Below are 20901 nucleotides of genomic sequence, written 5' to 3'. Positions count from 1 at the left end.
TCTAACATTCTTCTCCCTGAGACCACACAGGAAGCGGTTCATACAGTCGTACCTGTTGAAATTCAGTCTACTGAAGCGCACCAAAGAAGGGGAGGATTTCTAATAGCGATAGTCGAGACAGAGGCTAACGCTTACTCAAATAAAGCGATGCAGTGATCTGACAATATGAAGTTGAGACAGAGCAACTAGCTGAACTCTCCAGCAGCAAAGTCTATTAGAGCTGTCATGGTGGTTTATGTCATCAATGACTTATTAAGACTCTCTATGCAGACTCCCAGACACATTTAATGATCCCCAGAGTTAAGAGTTTAGCCCCGCAGGCTGGGGAGGGTCAATCTATCAGTACTCAGTCTGAAGAGTGTGAACCAATCAGTGGAGTTTATCCCCACAGGCTGGGAAGACCGCAGCTCCATCAGGTGTCTGCCTTCCAGAAGGGCCAACATAGTGGAAATGACTAAGGGACTGGGTCACTTATTTAAACAGAACAACAGGGTAAAAAGTTCACTGGGCAAATTTCTGGCTCTAAGACTAGTGTTAGGAACATAAGCATTTCACTACACCCACGATAACATCTGCACAATACAGCATGTGCACTCGATCAATATAATTTGACTTGATTTGTTGTCTTCTTCTGCATTCAACCCTTTCCATTTGGTTCAAATGAGCGAAGCTATTGTTTGAATTAGTTTTAAATTAGATTTATTCGACCAAGGAAGTGTATGGAAATGCTGTTCACCAGTCACGTAACAGTCAAGATAACTTTATCTGCAATATACATGGTTTAAAAGTGCATAATCCTTTTAAAAGTCTGGATATGAATAATTCAATTCTTTGCATGTTTAATTGCAAAACTCCTATTACAATATTAATGCCTGTGAAAAGGACAGTGGATGAGAGGAAATTGAAATGTTTAGGATGATCATAGAAACCTGATCTGAAGCTTGAACACAATGACTGCATACAGTACCATTTTTTTTTAACAAAGTCAATGAGAACTTGTTGAGTATATTCAACTTTTTTTTTACCTTTATTTTAGCAGGAAGCCCCATTGAGACCAAGGTCTCTTTTGCAAGGGAGCCCTATAACATAACTCAACAAATCTGCTTTAGCATCCAATCAATAAATTCAGAGGTTAAGCCTTCCACTTTTACAATCAATCAATTTAGATTGTGAAGATAGGACTTCTAAAACCCATCAACAAAATACTGATAAAAAGGATATATACTGCTTTGGGCGCAATAGACAATAAATCAGGTTAATGAAGCTTTGCATTTGTTTGGACAGCCAAGTAGAGATCACAAGCCTATACATGGATAAAGCTGTTTAAAATACAATATTCTAATCCATACAAAAAGACTAGTTCATTCATCAACAAGATAAAATAATTTCCGTAGAACAAGAGAATGAAATCCAATGGGGCTAGAGCGGAACAATATTTTGGGGAATGTGTTTTGGTATCTTTTCCATAAAAACCTGTTTGGAAACAGGAAGTGTAAACTAATGGATTTAAATGTGCTATTTATCATGCTCTTTGTATCACAGTTTAGAATTCGTTTTTTTGTGACATTTTAAAAATAATCCAGTCAATCCATGTTTTCACAATTCATGAGACACAAAAACAATTCATGGATTCCTAACCATCTCTTCTGTTCAGGGAAGTATATGCCATTTTGAGAATGTATTCCCAAAATTAGCTTGCAATTCTACAGTAGTCATCTTTCCAGTAAACACAATCGTAGAGAAAATATAAAGAACTGAATACAACACGATTATACCTGGCAGTTGTGAGCTGAGCCCATGCTGGGAAATGTTACAGAAACTCCCAGGGACAAGTCACTCTCTTTGTCACTCTCTTTGTCACTCTCTCTCTCTCTCTTGTCTCGCCAATTGAATTCCTCTGTTATTTATTCCATGTTTTGTAGACATGGGACTTTCAAAGGTCATACACTTGTCACAGAAAACCACTCCTGAAAGGACATCCTGTATATTAATGTAATATAAAAAGTCAGCGTTGCTCTGAGGGTCGAAAAACCTGTTTCTGTACAGGTTGTTGGGAAGAAAACAATAGCCCTTCTCCATCTCCCCATGTTGCTTTCGCTCTCTATATTTCTCTCTCTCTCTTTCTCTCGCTACCTCTACATCTCTCTCTCTCTCTCTACAATTGAAACAGACTGGAGCACGGAGCGACCAACCACAAAGCAAGCGAAGTCAAGCAACACAAATGACGCAAAACCAAAGTATTTTAATTACTAGAGGTCTATTTAGCTTTCAAAAGACGATTTACATTACATGCATGACTGGTATGTAATGAATGCAAGCATTTTCCCAAAGTCCATAATTTGGAGTGCATTATCAAGCTACTACATGAAGGAACACTGTAGTCAACAATGGACTACTACAACAAGCTACAAATCGCATATACCTACCTGTCACCACCACTACCCATTTGATTTAAATGTATTATAAACATAATTGTCTTTACCCCCCCTCTCATAGACAGAGATGTAGGATGTATTGTAGCTGAGGCTTCACATAAACACGCAACTGCTCCAGTCACAAGGGTCATATAGCAGCTGGACATATGCTAATGACCACGTAAAATGCATGAGATACAAAAGGCTGCTTTGGAGGGAAATCCTCCCAGTGTTTGCACTGGTGGTAACAAATACCCAATGACAGATTTGTTTTCCAGTGGCTTAACTGTACCCTATACTCAGTTTGGAGAGGGGTTCAAAGAAAACAGTTGCTCAAAGAAACGCATACAAATCTGTTTCCCCTCATGATGCTCAAACTGTGCTCCCCAAACATCACAGTGCTTTTGTCTAACAAATATGTCTAGACAGCAAACATTACAATGTTCCAGTCTGGCTTCTGATTACCAAGGGAAATGTGTGCTATAGAGATGGATGTATTATTAATATCAACTGAGCTATGGTTACACTTTCACAATTGCTATAATAACGGTTGGCTTGGTTTGGAGTAAAGACATATTTAGCTTAAATTTCACAATTTTTTGACATATAATAATGACACTATGCTGCTTATACATAAGCCTATCAGGCTATCATAAAGGATTACACGTCACATGACTATATATAACCTGTACAGTATGCTCCTGTCCTTCAGGGCTGACAGATTCCTATATAACTGATCGATAGATAACACTATTCATATGCTCCCTGTTGGTTTCTGCAGCACATCATGTCACTCATCATTGGCTATCCATCACTGTCAGACAGCTACACACAAAAAAATAATGGTTCTAGTATAGTACCAGATAGGGGTTCTTTGGCTTGTAACAATAGCGGAACACTTTTTGGTTCTATGTAGAACACCTTTTTGAAGGTTCTACAGATGTAGGATCTTAATTTGATCACTCGTTTGTTGCTGAGAATGTTCCTGCACAGCAGGATATCCAAACTTGTAGTGTATTCGAGGTTGTCCAAGGCGGTCCCGCTTTAAATGGCGTTCAGCTTATAAAGGCTTCATAAAGCCTTCACAATGCCTTCATAAGCACTACATCAATGTGTTACAAAGCATCTATAACCATATGTCATGCATTATAAAGGGTTCATAAATGTGGCATAACTGTGTGACATAATCACCCATGTCAAATGTGACATAACCCACTATGTCGAATATGATATGAACATGTGCTTTATAAAGGGTGACATGTTGTGCTGAAGGATGGCACACGCTTTTAAGTGAAGTCATGTTAGTCACATTACATCTAATCTCGCCGAAGGTCTGGTGGACCAACCATCAAACTTGGCCTTCATTAGTTAGGGTTAGGTTTAAAATAATTTTAAGAAGATAAATTGTAGAAATGGGCAGCTTTAGACATAATTATGTCTGTTAGGAAATGCCTTTGTCACACCATCTGGATAAGGCCAACTCCATTCAATTCATATTATTATATTCTCTTTCATTTACAAATTTCATGACGTGCCTATGAGACGTGGCTGTATCAGGGTGATTTTTATTTAGCTGAGCCTGGTAGCTAGCTAGCTAGCTAGTTAGCAATTGCTGTGAAGTCACAGAAATTATTTGAAATAACTATATAATCTAACTCAACACTTAACTACTACAAATACATTTTTATTTTAATAAATACAGGTTCACTTACTCATTTTTTTGCAGTCTAGTGGCACCACAAGTGTGCATTTGATTTGCGAACTCATCACATGTGCACTTACTGCGCTACAGAAACATCAAACACAGCTAATCAAACAAGAGTGCAAGGCATGCACACTGAATTAAAGGGCAACTACACTCAAAAATGTAAGTTTCCTAGATTTTTCACAGAACTCAAAAGTCATCCCCTGATGTAGTTTAAGCATTGTTGTGAACACAGAAAATCAAATGTTGTTGTTTTTCTATTAAAAAAGTGTGAAAAACTGGGGGAAAACCCCAAAACATTGGGCGAAATATGAAACCTGGAATAACAAAAAAACGGAGAAAACAGAACTAGGTAAAAACGGTAAAAAAAAAAAGATTTTAAAAGGCCCTACCATGACTGCACTTTAGAGTGTGTGTCATCCTGCAGCACAGCATTTTGAGGAAAGTTGAGGTCAGGTCCAATACTGACTATAAATGTTTTAGAGCAGTGGTGACCTGTCATTCAGGGCATTGAGCCCCACCTGTTTATCAAAGTATAATAATACAAAAAGAAGTTGGCCTGTTTTGCAGGTTATTTTGGCATTAATTCGTGTTACATATCAGTTTGCAAACAATATATATATAAAAAAAAAAAAAAAGTTAATAAAGCCGCATACAAACATGGTCTCTTTCTTGAGTAATGCAGCTCCAAAATGCAGGTGTTTCAGCCTAGTTCAGTGCTTTCTGTGGTGGAGGGGCAGCCAGCGAAAGCACAGAGCGTAGGCGTTGGTAGTCTTCTCTAGTTGCACCGGGATTGGCTCAGTGTTCTGTCACTCATGGGGACACTACGTCACTGCATAATCTACAGGGAGAGCTAGGCAGTTCAAGCCCCCTTGGGTGCTGCCATAGATTTACATTAGAAGTGCCCGTCCAAGAAGGCTCAAGGTCATTGGCCACAGATAAAATGACGTCAAATCACGTTATATCTACCGTAGCTTTCATTGGAATGATCATGTTGACATCATACTTTCAAAATCTTAGCTAGCAAGCTAGCTATCTAGATAAGCAGAATCACATGGACAATCTACTGGCAAATCCTTTTCAATCCTTATAGATAAAACGTATCGGTGCTCATCGGACATTGGACATAAACATTACACAACAAGTCGTAAATCGCAAACTCAACAATGAGTGGTTTGGAAGGAATCAGTGGCTAACTGCGAGCATCGCAAAGCTATCCCTATTTTGCTTCCCCTGCCTGCTATTCGGTGGAGAGGGTGTGTGGTCCAAGTCTGGGTTTAAGGATTTAAAACATCTGTCTGAAAGGGTTCAAGCTTAAAAGGATAAACATTCACACGCAACACCATGGGCCAGAAATGTTTGAATACATTGGTCATGCTGTCAATCCAGTATAGCTTCTGTTCAAAACAACTGGTAACTGGGAACTGGGAAATCTCCGACTTCCGACTTAAGTGCATTCAAGACAAGTGGGAACACTGAAAAAACGAGCTCCAACTGGGAAAACTCGGAATTCCAATTTGGGATCTCAGGCCTCTTTCTAGAGCTCTGACATCATGATTCAACATCATTTTTTTTTCAAGTTCCCAGTTGTCTTGAAAGCAGCATAAATCCAGAGCATGCCAGACTTTGATGACAAAGTTTGATGACAACTTTTGCCCACAAGAAGGACTGCCATGCCAGCTTCCTGTTCAAGTGAGCACAGCACAACAACGGTGAGTCCAGAAATATGTTGTGTATGCTTCTACATAAATTATGTAATATGCCAGGGAGATATGTATACTGTAGCTAAGAAAGTAATGCTAAGTGTATGTTGTGTAGTACGCTGTTAGTAGCCCATGTCTCACCCTTGGTCCCTCCCCCTCAGAACTTAGCCTACTGTTCTAACTTGGTATTGTAAAAGCTTTCATTGTCTGCTTATATGCCCCCGTTATTTATTCCTACGGTTCTAACTTTGTGTACAGGGAGAACACTGTAAGAATGGCCCATGTTCTGAATTCTGTCGCTGTCCATTTCAAAAGTGCTGAAGAAATAGTAATATTGACTATGTCTGTCTTAGCTCCTCATTAATGTCTTAATCGAAATTATGGCTTGCCTTTTAGCCACTCATCGTTCCCTTATGCCCTAGTTTGTACATCTCAATTGTTATATTGCTTATATTGGTCTATCTCATTAGTATCTTATTCATCATTTTAGGCAATGTTGGAATTATACATTTCATTGTTTTGCTTACTTTGTGTATTATAATTAGCTCATGTGCTTTTCTCCATGTGGAGGGGATACTATGTCATGTTGTTGGGTCTGTAACCATGTTTGTCAGTGAAAGATCAGTAATAGACCCATGTAATTCCAGTTGATATTGCAAGGGTTGTTTTGTTTGTGCAATGCGCTGTCTGAGCGTCGGTAAAAGTGTCTATAAAAGTGGATTCTCGTCATTGTATTTTCCTTCCTATTTAGACCACATAGGCCTAATAAAATAATTCAAAGGCTAACTGCGTCTCTCTGTCTCTCTACCCTCTCTCTGTGGTGACTTAAAGAAGAGTACATTTAAGGCCTCAAGATCTTGCTGAATTGATCTGATCTATCTGAATTTCTGTTGGTGTCACTTTTGAAGGTGCTGAACGAAGGCCTGCCTCGTCGCAGCTCGTTTGCTTGCACTTGCTTATACTTAGAGCTAAGTGTTAATGATATAAGAACAAACATGATGAATTTACTGAACATAAATATAATAATGTTTGTTTATGGTTCAAAACTCAAAACTCATGTCGCCATTCGGTATTATTGAAGGAGAATGCAGTTCTTATCGAGTTACACAAATCCATAAGGAGTCAGTAGAAACCATATTTATTTAAGCAAGTCAGCCATATCAGCTATGGTTTTTAAAAATGCTGTAAATGAGGCTGAATTAACTGTTTCGCTGCCAGGCGAGGCTCAGCTGATAGCCAGGTGTAGCGGTGGTAAGGATTCACTCCATGGTGCTGAAAGGAAAGCTCTGTATTGTTTAGTATTGTGTTGTGTAGTGGCTTTGCTGGCATGCATAAAACAAATTGTTTGAGTTTGCCCCACCAAGATTTACATGCGAAAATCGCCACTGTTTTAGAGTAATATAATACACACAATTTTGCAGACGCTTTTATCCAAAGCGACTTACAGTCATGCGTGCATACATTTTTATGTATGGGTGGTTCCAACAATCGAACCCACTATCCTGGCATTGCAATGCTCTACCAAGATGCATGGCAAGGTTATAAAAGCTTTGTAAAGCCTCAATTTAACATGATTTATAAAGCCTTTATTAAGCAGTGCTTATGCCACTCTTTATAAAGCACAGGTTTATGTCATATTTGACATAATGGGTTATGTCACATTTGACATTGGTGGTTATGTCACACAGTTATGCCATTTCTGAACCCTTTATAGAGCATGACATACGGTTATAGATGATTTGTGAAACATTTATGTAGTGTTTATGAACCATACAGGATTTTTTATTCTGGTTTAATAGCCATATTATATTATTAAAATTCCATAGAATTTCTTATTGTGTTTATTAACAAGTTGAATCAGGTTTCCTAGCTCTGGAACAGTTGTGGGTCCATGAGGAGAGAATTGAAAACTACTGACTTAGCCAACCTTCCTCAATTGACATAGGGCCATAGCTGAGTCTTTCACAAGACACCATCACTGGCCATAGTCATATATAACATTACATTTTACATTTACATTTTAGTCATTTAGCAGACACTCTTATCCAGAGCGACTTACAGTTAGTGAATACATATTTATTAAAATTTTTCATACTGGCCGCCCATGGGAATCGAACCCACAACCCTGGCGTTGCAAACGCCATGCTGTATCAACTGAGCTACATCCCAGTCGGCCACTCCCTCCAATACCCTAGACGACGCTGGGCCAATTGTGCACCGCCCATGAGTCTCCCGGTCGCGGCCGGCTACGACAGAGCCTGGATGTAATAGCATAACACAACAGATTGGATAAACTGGAATGACAGTCTCACTGACGGTTGCGCAAAAAGTGCTGTGAGCAAACCACGACCCCAAATATTCAAATGAGCCGCCGCCCCTACATTTTAATTATCATTAAAAGAGGAAAGAACCCTTTTTTGAACTGCAAAGAACAATTTAACCCTCCCGTTGTCCTAGGGTCAAAATGACCCGCCACTGTGTTGAACCAACTTTATTTAATTTTTATATTTTTTGGATCATTTGTGAGAAGGAGGCAGTGATACTTTCTTTAAAGTACTAACACACATGATTCAACTAATCAACTAATCATTAAACCTTGAATTACTGAAACAGATGTGTTAGTGTTGGGCTGTAACAAAAACCTGCACACTCTCACCAGGACCGAAGGACCCTAAAACCATGATTGAAGAACACTATCCTATCCTGCCAAGGCTCAGCGGTGGATATTAAACCCTTTGAAAATGCTGGTATGATAGTGTTGGGCTAAAATGAAAACCTGCACACCATGTGGTTCCGAAGGACCACAATTGAAGAGCAGCAGAGAAATAGTCCTATCCAGAGGATCTGAGTGGTGTATGCCAACCTGAGATGGAGGGCTGAGGTTCTCATTCTATCCTATCGTGCAAGGGTCTTGCCAGGGCTCAGGGGTGCAGATTAAACCCTCTGAAGACGCTGGCTGCCACTCTGCTCTGGCAGGATTGAAGGGCCATCTCATCTCAGTAAAGCCACAGCCACCAGATGCCCCCCCCCCCCCCCCAGCCTGGCACGCAAATACACACAAGCCTCCTGGCCTGGCCCCTGACAATCAGTGTGATAAAGTGTGTGTGTTTGCCCCTGAGCATGGCCTGCTGCCAGGCTTTGGAGTGTGTGTGTGTGTGTGTGTGTGTTTGTGTGTGTGTGTGTGGGCACGCCTGTATGTGCCCCCTGGCGTGATGACTGAGACCCTGGGTTTAATCAACCTACCCTGGCCTTCGGCCAATGGCCTTGATTGATACATTTTTACTGTACACAGACCTGATCTTCTCTCTCTCTCTCTCTCTCTCTCTCTCTCTCTCTCTCTCTCTCTCTCTCTCTCTCTCTCTCTCGCTGTAGTTTGGCATGCATAGCATTGCCTCAGAGTCTTCTGCCATTTCAGAGCTTACCTACACACTGAATGATTGACATGAGTTGAAGCTTTGTTGTTTCCCAATATGATATGCAAATGTTTCCTTCCTCAACAAACTGCTACACAAACTTTCCTCAGCCATCTTAAATATTTATATACGGGCTTAGTTTTGGTAAACAAGATGCCAACATTGCAGGATTCACATGAGTGGATTGGTCCTTGAAGGGTGAATCTATGCCAGGGAATTTGGACTGCTCTTAGGGCAACAAACACAGAGAACCAAAACAAACTTCATTTGAGGCGAATTAGTCAATCTTTGGATTAAGTTCTCATGTGATTACTTTCTCCACCACTGGCCTACTTGAGATCTCCTACACTGATCCAGTGTCTTGGCATTCAAGCTTTTGTGTCTGTCTCATCATAAACAGGTCAAGTACTTAACTCACTATCTGATCGCTAAACCCCAGCCGGTGCACAGTTTGAACAATATGCTGTTAATAAGGACATTATGCCATTATGTCTGGCCACCGTTGCAGACACGGAGAGGGATCGGACTAGCCTCATCTTTTCAGATGGTGATGGTGGTGGGGGGGATTAGGTGAGGCAGGGTGCATTGGAAGCTTGTGTTTTAGGATGGGAGGAGGGGGTGGTTAAGGGAGGGAGTAAAGGGAGGGATAGGGTACATTGGATTTCAAGCATAATCGTGGAGCCCAATGTGGATTTTCAGCTGTGCTCCCTCCTGGTCCCGGGGGCTGCTAACTAACTGAGCTGCCGTACCTTTGGCAGCAGACACATCCAGATGGTAGGAATCTGGAGCACTGGGATGGAGGGAGAGAGGGCTGTAGGGATGGAGGGAGAAAGGGATGGAGGAATGAAGGGAGAGAGGGATAGAGAGATGGAAGGGGGGCTGGAGGGATGGCTGGAGGAGGGAGAGATGGAGAGAGTGACATGGGAAGGGGTAGATGGATCAAGGGAGAGATGGATGGAGGGAGAATTGGATAGAGGATGGATGGATGGATGGAGGGCTGGAGGGAGGGATGAATGGTAGGAATCTGTGTGAACTGGAATGGAGGGATTGCTGTAGAGATGATGGAGGGAGGAAAGTAGGACGGGAGGGATGGAAGTAGAGAGCGAGGGAAGGAGGGATGTGAGTGATGGCACACGAGACCCGCTGAGAAAAGCAAACGGCCGGAGGGGATGATCTCCTCTCCTCCTTCACTCTACCTTCTCCTCAGGGGCTGGACTGATATATGACACACAGACCAGACACTGTCCATCTCTACCAGACGGAGGGAGGGAGGGAGAGAGACAAAGACAGAGAGAGAGAGAGAGAGAGAGAGAGAGAGAGAGAGAGAGAGAGAGAGAGAGAGAGAGACAAAGACAGAGAGAGAGAGAGAGAGAGAGAGAGAGAGAGAGAGGGAGGGAGAGAGAGAGAGAGGGAGGGAGAGAGAGAGGGAGGGAGAGAGCGAGCGAGCCGCAGGATCATGGCAAAGGTTTCTGTTTCCCAGACCTCCCATTAGGAACGGAGCGGTTCAGGACGGAGTCGTATTTGTCACTTTGATCCTCTGCCACTGTCCCCTGGCACTGTCTATTTCACTCTCTATCTTTTTCTCAACCTGTCTTTCTCTCTCTCTCTCTCTCTGCCGCTCCAAACTAATCTGGCCCTGTCATAAAACACAAGCGCTCTATGTGAGCGATGACACGGCCACTGACTGTTCCTCCTGCTATTTTCAGGCGCTCCACCACAAACATTGCAGCATGGCAATCTAAATATACATAGCCGGATGGGAATAACAATGAATTACCTAACAAATCTGTTTCCTGTATGAAGGATCGGGCCCCTCCTGTATAGTGCGAGCTGTCATTAGTAATCTAGAGAGCCACATCCCAAATGGCACCCTATTCATTACATAGTACACTACATTTGACCAGGACCCATAGAAGTAGTGCACTATATAGCGAATAGGGTGCCATTTGGGACACAATAGGGGATGTGTAAAAGTAGGTGTTAAGACTGACATGGATCTTATAGAAGACGTCTCTCACGTTCAAATTGACAATCTGTATTAGGCTGTTGCCTGTCTCGCCCACTCCTTTTCAATCAATTACCTTATGGTACACGTACTGCATCTACCTACCCGTCTGACAGGCAGGTTTCAATTTGCTACAGACATCATTCACATCATTCAACCATTAAGGATACATCCCTGGGAAGTTGAATTGCCATGACGGAGAATAGGGAAACCTCCTCCTGCTTCAGAACTCTGTTACAGAGAGGACGCATAGCAGATGGGGCACAACATGGCTGCTCGGCTACGTGTCAATCCAGGTGGGTTGGTTTAATTAACACAATGTGAAGGAAAGATGTAAGTTATACCTCATAAAATGTGAGGTGCTTTTAGATGTAGTGAAAGAGCCAATCTAAATTCTGTTCAGTATAACTAGCATACTTACATTGGACAAGTAAAGTCAGAATGCCACGCTACAAACCACATTGAGTGATGTCAGCGACTGAGAACAGGAAGTATCAAATTAAACTTTATTCAAACGCATTTAAAAACATCAAGTGTTCCTTACCTGTGACCAGGAAGGTGCAGCGCCCAGCGCCGGCCTCGTTGATGACATCACAGGTGTACTCCCCCCAGCCCTCGCGGTTGAGGCTTTTGACGGTGTACTCTGTCTCGTCGCTCTGGTCGAAGTGTCCAGCGTGGAGCAGGCGGTTCCCCAGCCGCCACTCGTAGCGCAGCACCCGGGAGGGGTGGGCACGCAGGACCCGGCAGTTCATCGCCACTGGCCGGCCCAGGCCCTGACGCATCTCTAACAACACAGGCTCCACCGACGGAGGGTCTGGGGCGGAGAGAGGAAGCAGTTAGACTAGTATAGGGTTAGGGTGTCCCAGGGAGAATAACAGAGGCTCAGTGAAATAAAAATAAAGAGCGTTAAAGATGTGAGATTGAGAGAAGTAGTCTTATTGAATTTTTCATTACACAGTGGGAGGGTCTTTGACTGAGAGTAAGTAGAAAGACTGCACTGTAAAAAAAATATATATGTTTTTATAGGAATTTACGGGCAGCTAGTTACCTGTAAGTTATTGTAAAAAAAAAGAAACAGTATGTTACTTTAAATTTAAAAAAACTTTGGTTTAACAGTACATTCCTGCAAAGTTTATAGTAATGTACTGTTAAACCAACATTTCTTTGGAATTTACGGTAACATACTGTACCTTTTTCTACAGTAGCTTACAGGTAACTGACTGCCAGTAAGTTAGTAAAAACAACAGGATTTTCTTTACAGTGTAGAGCTGGAAGGTGCAGTAACATCTCTCATTCTACCTTTTCAAGACTCGGGCTTAGAAGGGTTTGGGAGGGTTAAGGTTTGGGAGAGACACAGAGAGATGGATAGGAAGAGGAGACACTGGGGAAGGAAGGGAGAAAAACACTCAGAGTTAGAACAGGGACCTAGGAGAGCCAGACAGCGAGAGAGGGGGAAGTGTATAAGTGTCATTTACTCAGCTCACTGTGGGAGGCGATGGTAAGGACACAAACCCCTCAAGATTGCTTACAGGAAAGCTATTTTTCACAAGGGAGCTCTGTACTCTCATACTCAAAGTACATTTCGAGACCCAAAGATTGAAGGTCTGTGAGGGATAGCGCGTGAGAGAGATATATATAGAGAGAGATCGACAGAGAAAGAGAAAGAGGCACAACAAGAGAGAGAGAAAGAAAAAAAAAAAATATATATATATATAGAGAGAGAGAGAGAGAGAGAGAAAGAGAGAGAGAGAGAGAGAGAGAGAGAGAGAGAGAGAGAGAAAGGGGAAGAGGAAACTGAGGTAACAGAGTGGACTGTGTGTTACTTCAGCTAAAAGCACAGTTTATGTTAACTAATGAGAATTTGTCGTTGACACAATTGAAGAGTATCAAAAAACACTTAGGAAACGAGCTGATGATAATTAGCATATAGGAGTGTCGATATCCATCACTGATGGATGAGAAACCAAGAATAACAACAAATGATTAAGTTAATACACAGTAATCAACTAATCGGAAACAAAAAATAAACCAATGTTTAAAACAGAATCAATCACACGTGAACGGATTCTGGTAACTGAGATCCAGGATGACAAACTGCATCTGAAGAATCTCCAAAATGGGGAAAATAATATGAATTCATGAATAAGCTATTTGAGAATGAGACAGGCTGCGTCTCCTCTTCCACCAGACCAGACCTCTTCATGTTAATAATTCACTCAGACCATTCAAGGTAAGAGCCTGACTCTGCCCATGGCCCTGGTAGGTATTACAATCAGGAGAAGTGTGTGGGAGGGAGGTGTGTGTGTGTGTGTGTGTGTGTGTGTGTGTGTGTGTGTGTGTGTGTGTGTGTGTGTGTGAGAGAGAGAGAGAGAGAGAGAAAGAGAGACAGAGTGTGTGTGTGTGTGTTTGTGTGAGGTGAGAGAGGTGTGTGTGTGTATGTATGTATGTATGTATGTATGTGTCTGTCTGTGTGTGTGTGTGCGCACACGTGTGCACTTAAGTATGTTCATTTGTGTAGGAAGTGTTGTAAGCATGCGTGTGTGTGGTTATGACTAAATATATTCTCTCCTAAAGATGCTCTCACTTGACAATCTTCACGATCTCTATACAGATGTTTGACAGAAGTCACAGTGAGGTTTTAAAACAACACAGAGAGAGAGGACAGAAATTACACGCAAGAGGATTAATTGCCCAGAATTAGCATATGCCACAGTGTAGAGTAGAGCAGCTGTGCTGGTGCTGCTGTGGTGTTGCTGTGGTGTTGGTGTGGTGTTGGTGTGGTGTTGGTGTGGTGTGGGTGTGGTGTGGGTGTGGTGTTGCTGTGGTGTTGCTGTGGTGTGGGTGTGGTGTGGGTGTGGTGTTGGTGTGTAGCAGTTGCTCCGGGCCAGAGGTAGAGGAAGGGAGAGCTGAAACAGCAACATAAGGGATGAAGATGGTCATCCAAAAGGACATTTTGTTAATGTGGCCCCAGGCCCTGGTCATTAGCCTCTCAGAACCAAGGTTTTAATGATTTACTTATATGATACATTAAACAAAAACCAGAATAAGGACTAGCTGCCTGCTAAGTGCAAATGTAAAAATAATAACCTCACAAAGGATTATATGAACTAAAAAGAGGGAAAACATTTTATTGTGTTTGTTTAAGGTAAAAGAATAGAGCAGCATATGTAGTCTGGTGTTACTGTGTGTGTGTGTGTGTGTGTTAACTATCCTTGTGGAGACCAGAAGTCCCCACAAGAATAGTAAACAAACAAATATATGACCAACTTGGGAAATGTAGTCAGTCCCCACAAGGTCAAATGCTATTTCTAGGGGGCTTAGGGTTAAGGTTAGAATTAGTGTTAGGGTTAGAATTAGGTTTAGGGTTAGGAGTTAGGGTTAAGTTAAGGGTTAGGGTTAGGAGCTAGGGTTAGGTTTAGGGTTAGGTTTTGGGGTTAAGGTTAGGCTTAGGTTTAGGTGTGTGTGTGTGTGTGTGTGTGTGTGTGTGTGTGTGTGTGTGTGTGTGTGTACGGATGAGACAGATAACTCCTTTTATCTTGGCTCAATGAAAACAGAAAACAGCAAACCACTCCTCCCTTAAATGAGGCAGGCCTTTGCTTTTACCAAGCGGAACAACTAGCACAGTCTTAAAGGATGTCTGAACTGAATCTCCACTTATAATATTAAAATTGTAGGCTTGTGTACAATGGCTGCGAATCAGGCCCTATGCTCCTCAGCCTCGCTGAGTGGCACTAGACCAAATGAATATGGAAGTCATGGCAAATTGAATGAAAAAAGAAACGGTTTCTCCTTAGGTAAGGGAACATATTTTAACTACACATGGGCTCTATGCCCTTATGCCTCCAGTATGTCTCCAGTGGAACAGCTGCTTGGCAAGCTGTGTGCTTTGTGTAACAGTAAGGTGGATGGTGAGGTAGTGAGAGCGCTGGGTTGCTGTAATGTCCCTGTTTTGGGGAGTGGTATGAGGACGAACCATTGAGCTCAGTAGTAATCATCAGTCAGTGGATAGTGTGTGTGACAGTAATGTGTGTGTAGGAACACAGCAGTAAGGAGTACAGAGGGCCTCTCCTCGGCCTTTGACTCACCAACATCAGAGAAAGGAAGGGGACACAGCCTGCAAAAAAACACTACCTTAATTTACCTGGTCTGCCTTTGAGGTGAGAACTCCACTCCAGGACTGACAAAGACCCAGTATAGCTGCTGTCTGAGACCACATGGTTGAGTGTGTGTGTGTGTGTGTGTGCCGTGTGTGTGTGTGTGTCCGTCCATGTGGTATGTTGCTGGCAGACACTAGCCTACATGTACACTAATGACCAAAGGTATGTGGACACCTGCTCGTCGAACATCTCATTCCAAAATCATGGGCATTAATATGGAGATGGCCCCCCCGTTGCTGCTATAACAGCCTCCACTCTTCTGGGAAGGCTTTCCACTAGATGTTGGAACATTCCTGCGGGGAATTGCTTCAATTCAGCCACAAGAGCATTAGTGAGGTCGGGCACTGATATTGGGCGATTAGGCCTGGCTCGCAGTCGGCATTCCAATTCATCCCAAAGGTGTTCGATGGGGTTGAGGTCAGAGCTCTGTGCAGCCCAGTCAAGTTCTCCCACACCGATCTCGACAAAACATTTCTGTATGGACTTCGCCTTGTGCACAAGGGCATTGTCATGCTGAAAAAGGAAAGGGCCTTCCCCAAACTGTTGCCACGAAGTTGGAAGCACAGAATTGTCTACAATGTCATTGTATGCTGCAGCATTAAGATTTCCCTTCACTGGAACTAAGGGGCCTAGCCAGAACCATGAAAAACAGCCCCAGACCATCATTCCTCCTCCATCAAACTTTACAGTTGGCACTATGCATTTGGGCAGGTAGCATTTGCCAATCCCAGATTCGTCCGTGGGACTGCCAGATGGTGATGCGTGAGTCCAATGGCGGTGAGCTTTACACCACTCCAGCCGGTGCTTGGCATTGCGAATGGTGATCTTCAGCTTGAGTGCGGCTGCTCGGCCATGGAAACCCATTTCATGAAGCTCCCAACAAACAGTTATTGTGCTGACGTTGCTTCCAGAGGCAGTTTGGAACTCAGTAGTGAGTGTTACAACCGGGGACAGACGATATTTACGTGGTACGCGCTTCAGCACTCAGCGGTCCCGTTCTGTGAGCTTGTGTGGCCTACTACTTCACGGCTGAGCCGTTATTGCTCCTAGATGTTTCCACTTCACAATAGCAGCACTTACAGTTGACCGGGGCAGCTCTAGCAGGGCAGAAATTTGACAATTGACTTGTTGGAAAGGTGGCATCCTATATAGTGAACGTCACAAGTTTCACGAGGGGAAAACATCAGCGTTTGGATGTAATTTCCCTATAGACTCCGCAACATGCTTCCATCAGAGTAAGGATATACATCATATACATACACTCACCTACATATTTATTTGGACAGGGATGCACTTTTTTTTTTTTTTTCCCAGCATTTTGGATTTGAGATTAAAAGTTTCACAGTACAGAATGTCACCTTTATTTGAAGGTATTTTAATGTATATCTGTTTTTGCGTTTAGAAATGTGCAAATAAATACGTAGAGGAGTGTATATATAAATCCAGTGGACACATGGATGTATTTGTGTGTGGCATTCAGATTTAATTTCCCTCGACTCAGACTTCTGATGCTTCCATCAGGGAGTGACACAAAGTAGACACTAACCCAGCGGGCACACACACACGCTCACTGCTGGATACCACTTGTGTGTGTGTATGTGTGTTTATCCATGTGGTATGTTGTTAGGCAGACACCATTCCCTTTGTGTGTTAGGGTTCAAGGTTCACCAGTTCTCCCCATGTGGCACAGTCAACAGCATATTCTTGTCTCTCTCAATCTTGCCCTCCCTCGCTCTCTGCTCTCCCCCATCTCCCCCTCTCTGTCCGTCCCTTTCTCTTCCCTCACTCTCTCTCCCACCCTCCCTCCCTCTCTCCCCACCCCCCAGGCTGTGGGTGTTGCCTATCCCTCATGGCTCAGTAGAACTGGTGTGCTATTGGTTCTCCCCATCATCACCACCACTACATGGGTACAACACAGATTTATAATGTCTATTCCCCACCGTTCGAAACCAACGAGCCATACAGTACCATACAGACCTGTCACGTGTTTCCTCACTGCATTGACTTTCCACAGCCTGCAGGGAAACACGCAGGCAACACACAAAAATATAGGCCTTTTATCTAAAGAGAACTCAAGCGTTCTTATGTGTGCAACCTTTGGAAATCCAATGTGTTTTGATATTGCATTCTGATACAGGACCTAACAGTCATTAGCTAGTCAAACTGATGGCATATTTAACGATGAGTGCGATTGAACTATTCGTAATGAGTCTCTATGCTGTTGAATAATGCAGATTAGCAATGCTGCGTCGCTTGAATGCACCCCTCTTAGCTGCTTCCACTAAGACCAGAGATGAATGGAACAATGAACTTCCAACAGCAGGGCCTGCATTAGCATATTGTTATTCAACTTTTAGCAGTGGTGGAAAAAGTACCCAATTGTCATACTTGAGTAAAAGTAAAGGTACTTTAATAGAAAATTACTCGAGTAAAAGTGAAAGTCACCCAGTAAAATACTACTTGAGTAAAAGTCTAAAAGTATTTTGTTTTAAATATACAGTGAGGGAAAAAAGTATTTGATCCCCTGCTGATTTTGTACATTTGCCCACTGACAAAGAAATTATCCGTCTATAATTTTAATGGTAGGTTTATTTGAACAGTGAGAGACAGAATAACAACAAAAAAATCCAGAAAAACGCATGACAAAAATGTTATAAATTGATTTGCATTTTAATGAGGGAAATAAGTATTTGACCCCCTCCCAATCAGAAAGATTTCTGGCTCCCAGGTGTCTTTTATACAGGTAACGAGCTGAGATTAGGAGCACACTATTAAAGGGAATGCTCCTAATCTCAGTTTGTTACCTGTATAAAAGACACCTGTTCACAGAAGCAATCAATCAGATTCCAAACGATCCACCATGGCCAAGACCAAAGAGCTCTCCAAGGATGTCAGGGACAAGATTGTAAACCTACACAAGGCTGGAATGGGCTACAAGACCATCGCCAAGCAGCTTGGTGAGAAGGTGACAACAGTTGGTGCGATTATTCGACAACGGACTCGCTCAAGCTGTCGGGACTAACCCACAACGTTAATTAGACACGGACACGAACGATCTGCTTGGCGTGTTGACACACTGGTGGTTTGTTGTGGCCGAGTATTGGTGCTAAACCGTGTTGTTGGAGTCCGGCATGCTAGCTGGCTGTGGCGTCTTATGACTAGGTGCCCTGGACGATTTTCACGGAAGAATACTGTACCTAGTTAGCTAGCTGAATAAACTAAGTTAGTCTATTCCTAGAAAACATTGAACCGCTGTAGTTTACAACAATTATAGTTTCTGAGGTGGAAGTTGGGAGAGTTATATTTGGGTGTTGTGGTGAGGGAGGCCCCGCTCTCTCCTTTCCCAGATGTTTAGTTCATTTCATTCCGATCTCCTTTGCATTATTGTAGCCATTTTCTGCAGCCTGTCAACTATGCCTCTGTCTATCCCTGTTCTCTCCTCTCCGCACAGGCTATACAAACGCCTCACACCGTGTGGCTGCTGCCTCTCTAACCTGGTGGTCCCTGCACGCACCACCCACGTGGAGTTCCAGGTCTCAGGCAGCCTCTGGAACTGCCGTTCTGCTGCCAACAAGGCAGAGTTCATCTCAACCTATGCTACCCTCCAGTCCCTCGACTTCTTGGGGCTGACGGAAACATGGATTACCACTGAAAACACTGCTACTCCTACTGCTCTCTCCTCGTCTGACCATGTGTTCTCGCATACCCCGAGAGCATCTGGTCAGCGGGGTGGTGGCACAGGAATCCTCATCTCTCCCAAATGGACATTCTCTATTTTTCCCCTGACCCATCTGTCTATCTCCTCATTTGAATTCCATGCTGTCACAGTCACTAGCCCATTTAAGCTTAATATCCTTGTCATCTATCGCCCTCCAGGTTCCCTTGGAGAGTTCATCAATGAGCTTGACGCCTTGATAAGTTCCTTTCCTGAGGATGGCTCACCCCTCACAGTTCTGGGGGACTTCAACCTCCCTACGTCTACCTTTGACTCATTTCTCTCTGCCTCCTTCTTTCCACTCCTGTCCTCTTTTGACCTCACCCTCTCACCATCCCCCCCTACTCACAAGGCAGGCAATACGCTTGACCTCATCTTTACTAGATGCTGTTCTTCTACTAATCTCACTGCAACTCCCCTACATGTCTCCGACCACTACTTTGTATCCTTTTCTCTCTCGCTCCCCTCCAACACTACTCACTCTGCCCCTACTCAGATGGTAATGCGCCGTCACAACCTTCGCTCTCTCTCTCCCGCTACTCTCTCCTCTTCCATCCTATCATCTCTTCCCTCTGCTCAATCCTTCTCCCTCCAATCTCCTGATTCTGCCTCCTCAACCCTCCTCTCCTCCCTTTTTGCTTCCTTTGACTCTCTATGTCCCCTATCCTCCCGGCCGGCTCGGTCCTCCCCTCCAGCTCCGTGGCTTGATGACTCATTGCGAGCTCACAGAACAGGGCTCCGGGCAGCCGAGCGGAAATGGCGGAAAACTAGACTCCCTGCGGACCTGGCATCTTTTCACTCCCTCCTCTCTACATTTTCTTCATCTGTTTCTGCTGCTAAGGCCACTTTCTACCACTCTAAATTCCAAGCATCTGCCTCTAACCCTAGGAAGCTCTTTGCCACCTTCTCCTCCCTGCTGAATCCTCCTCCCCCTCCCCCCCCCCTCCTCCCTCTCTGTGGATGACTTCGTCAACCATTTTGAAAAGAAGGTTGACGACATCCGATCCTCGTTTGTTAAGTCAAATGACACTGCTGGTCCTGCTCACACTGCCCTACACTATGCTTTGACTTCTTTCTCCCCTCTCTCTCCAGATAAAATCTTGCGACTTGTGACGGCCGGTCGCCCAACAACCTGCCCGCTTGACCCTATCCCCTCCTCTCTTCTCCAGACCATCTCCGGTGACCTTCTCCCTTACCTCACCTCGCTGATCAACTCATCCTTGACCGCTGGCTATGTCCCTTCCGTCTTCAAGAGAGCGAGAGTTGCACCCCTTCTCAAAAAACCAACACTCGATCCCTCTGATGTCAACAACTACAGACCAGTATCCCTTCTTTCTTTTCTCTCCAAAACTATTGAGCGTGCCGTCTTTAGCCAACTCTCTTGCTATCTCTCTCAGAATGACCTTCTTGATCCAAAACAGTCAGGTTTCAAGACTGGTCATTCAACTGAGACTGCTCTTCTCTGTGTCACGGAGGCTCTCCGCACTGCTAAAGCTAACTCTCTCTCCTCTGCTCTTGTCCTTCTAGACCTGTCTGCTGCCTTTGATACTGTGAACCATCAGATTCTCCTCTCCACCCTCTCCGAGCTGGGCATCTCCGGCGCGGCTCACTCTTGGATTGCGTCCTACCTGACCGGTCGCTCCTACCAAGGGGCGTGGCGAGAAGCTGTCTCCGCACCACGTGCTCTCGCCACTGGTGTCCCCCAGGGCTCAGTTCTAGGCCCTCTCCTATTCTCGCTATACACCAAGTCACTTGGCTCTGTCATATCCTCACATGGCCTCTCCTATCA

The 20901-nt window shown here is 43.7% G+C and overlaps 1 protein-coding gene across 1 annotated transcript in view; it reads right to left on the bottom strand.

Moving 5' to 3' along the window:
- LOC311108674 (MAM domain-containing glycosylphosphatidylinositol anchor protein 2) overlaps positions 1–20901 on the bottom strand; it is a gene marked incomplete at both ends in the record, with an annotated part of 397367 nt that overhangs the window by 63071 nt on the left and 313395 nt on the right. Inside the window, one exon of the mRNA XM_084151384.1 lies at positions 11785–12054. Within this exon, the coding sequence (XP_084007510.1) occupies positions 11785–12054 (270 nt within the window). The remainder of the gene's footprint in view (positions 1–11784; positions 12055–20901) is intronic.

Source organism: Coregonus lavaretus (assembly GCF_964263955.1).
Source record: "Coregonus lavaretus genome assembly, chromosome: 33".
Taxonomy (NCBI): Eukaryota; Metazoa; Chordata; class Actinopteri; order Salmoniformes; family Salmonidae; genus Coregonus; species Coregonus lavaretus.
This window is presented reverse-complemented; position numbering and strand designations above follow the sequence as displayed.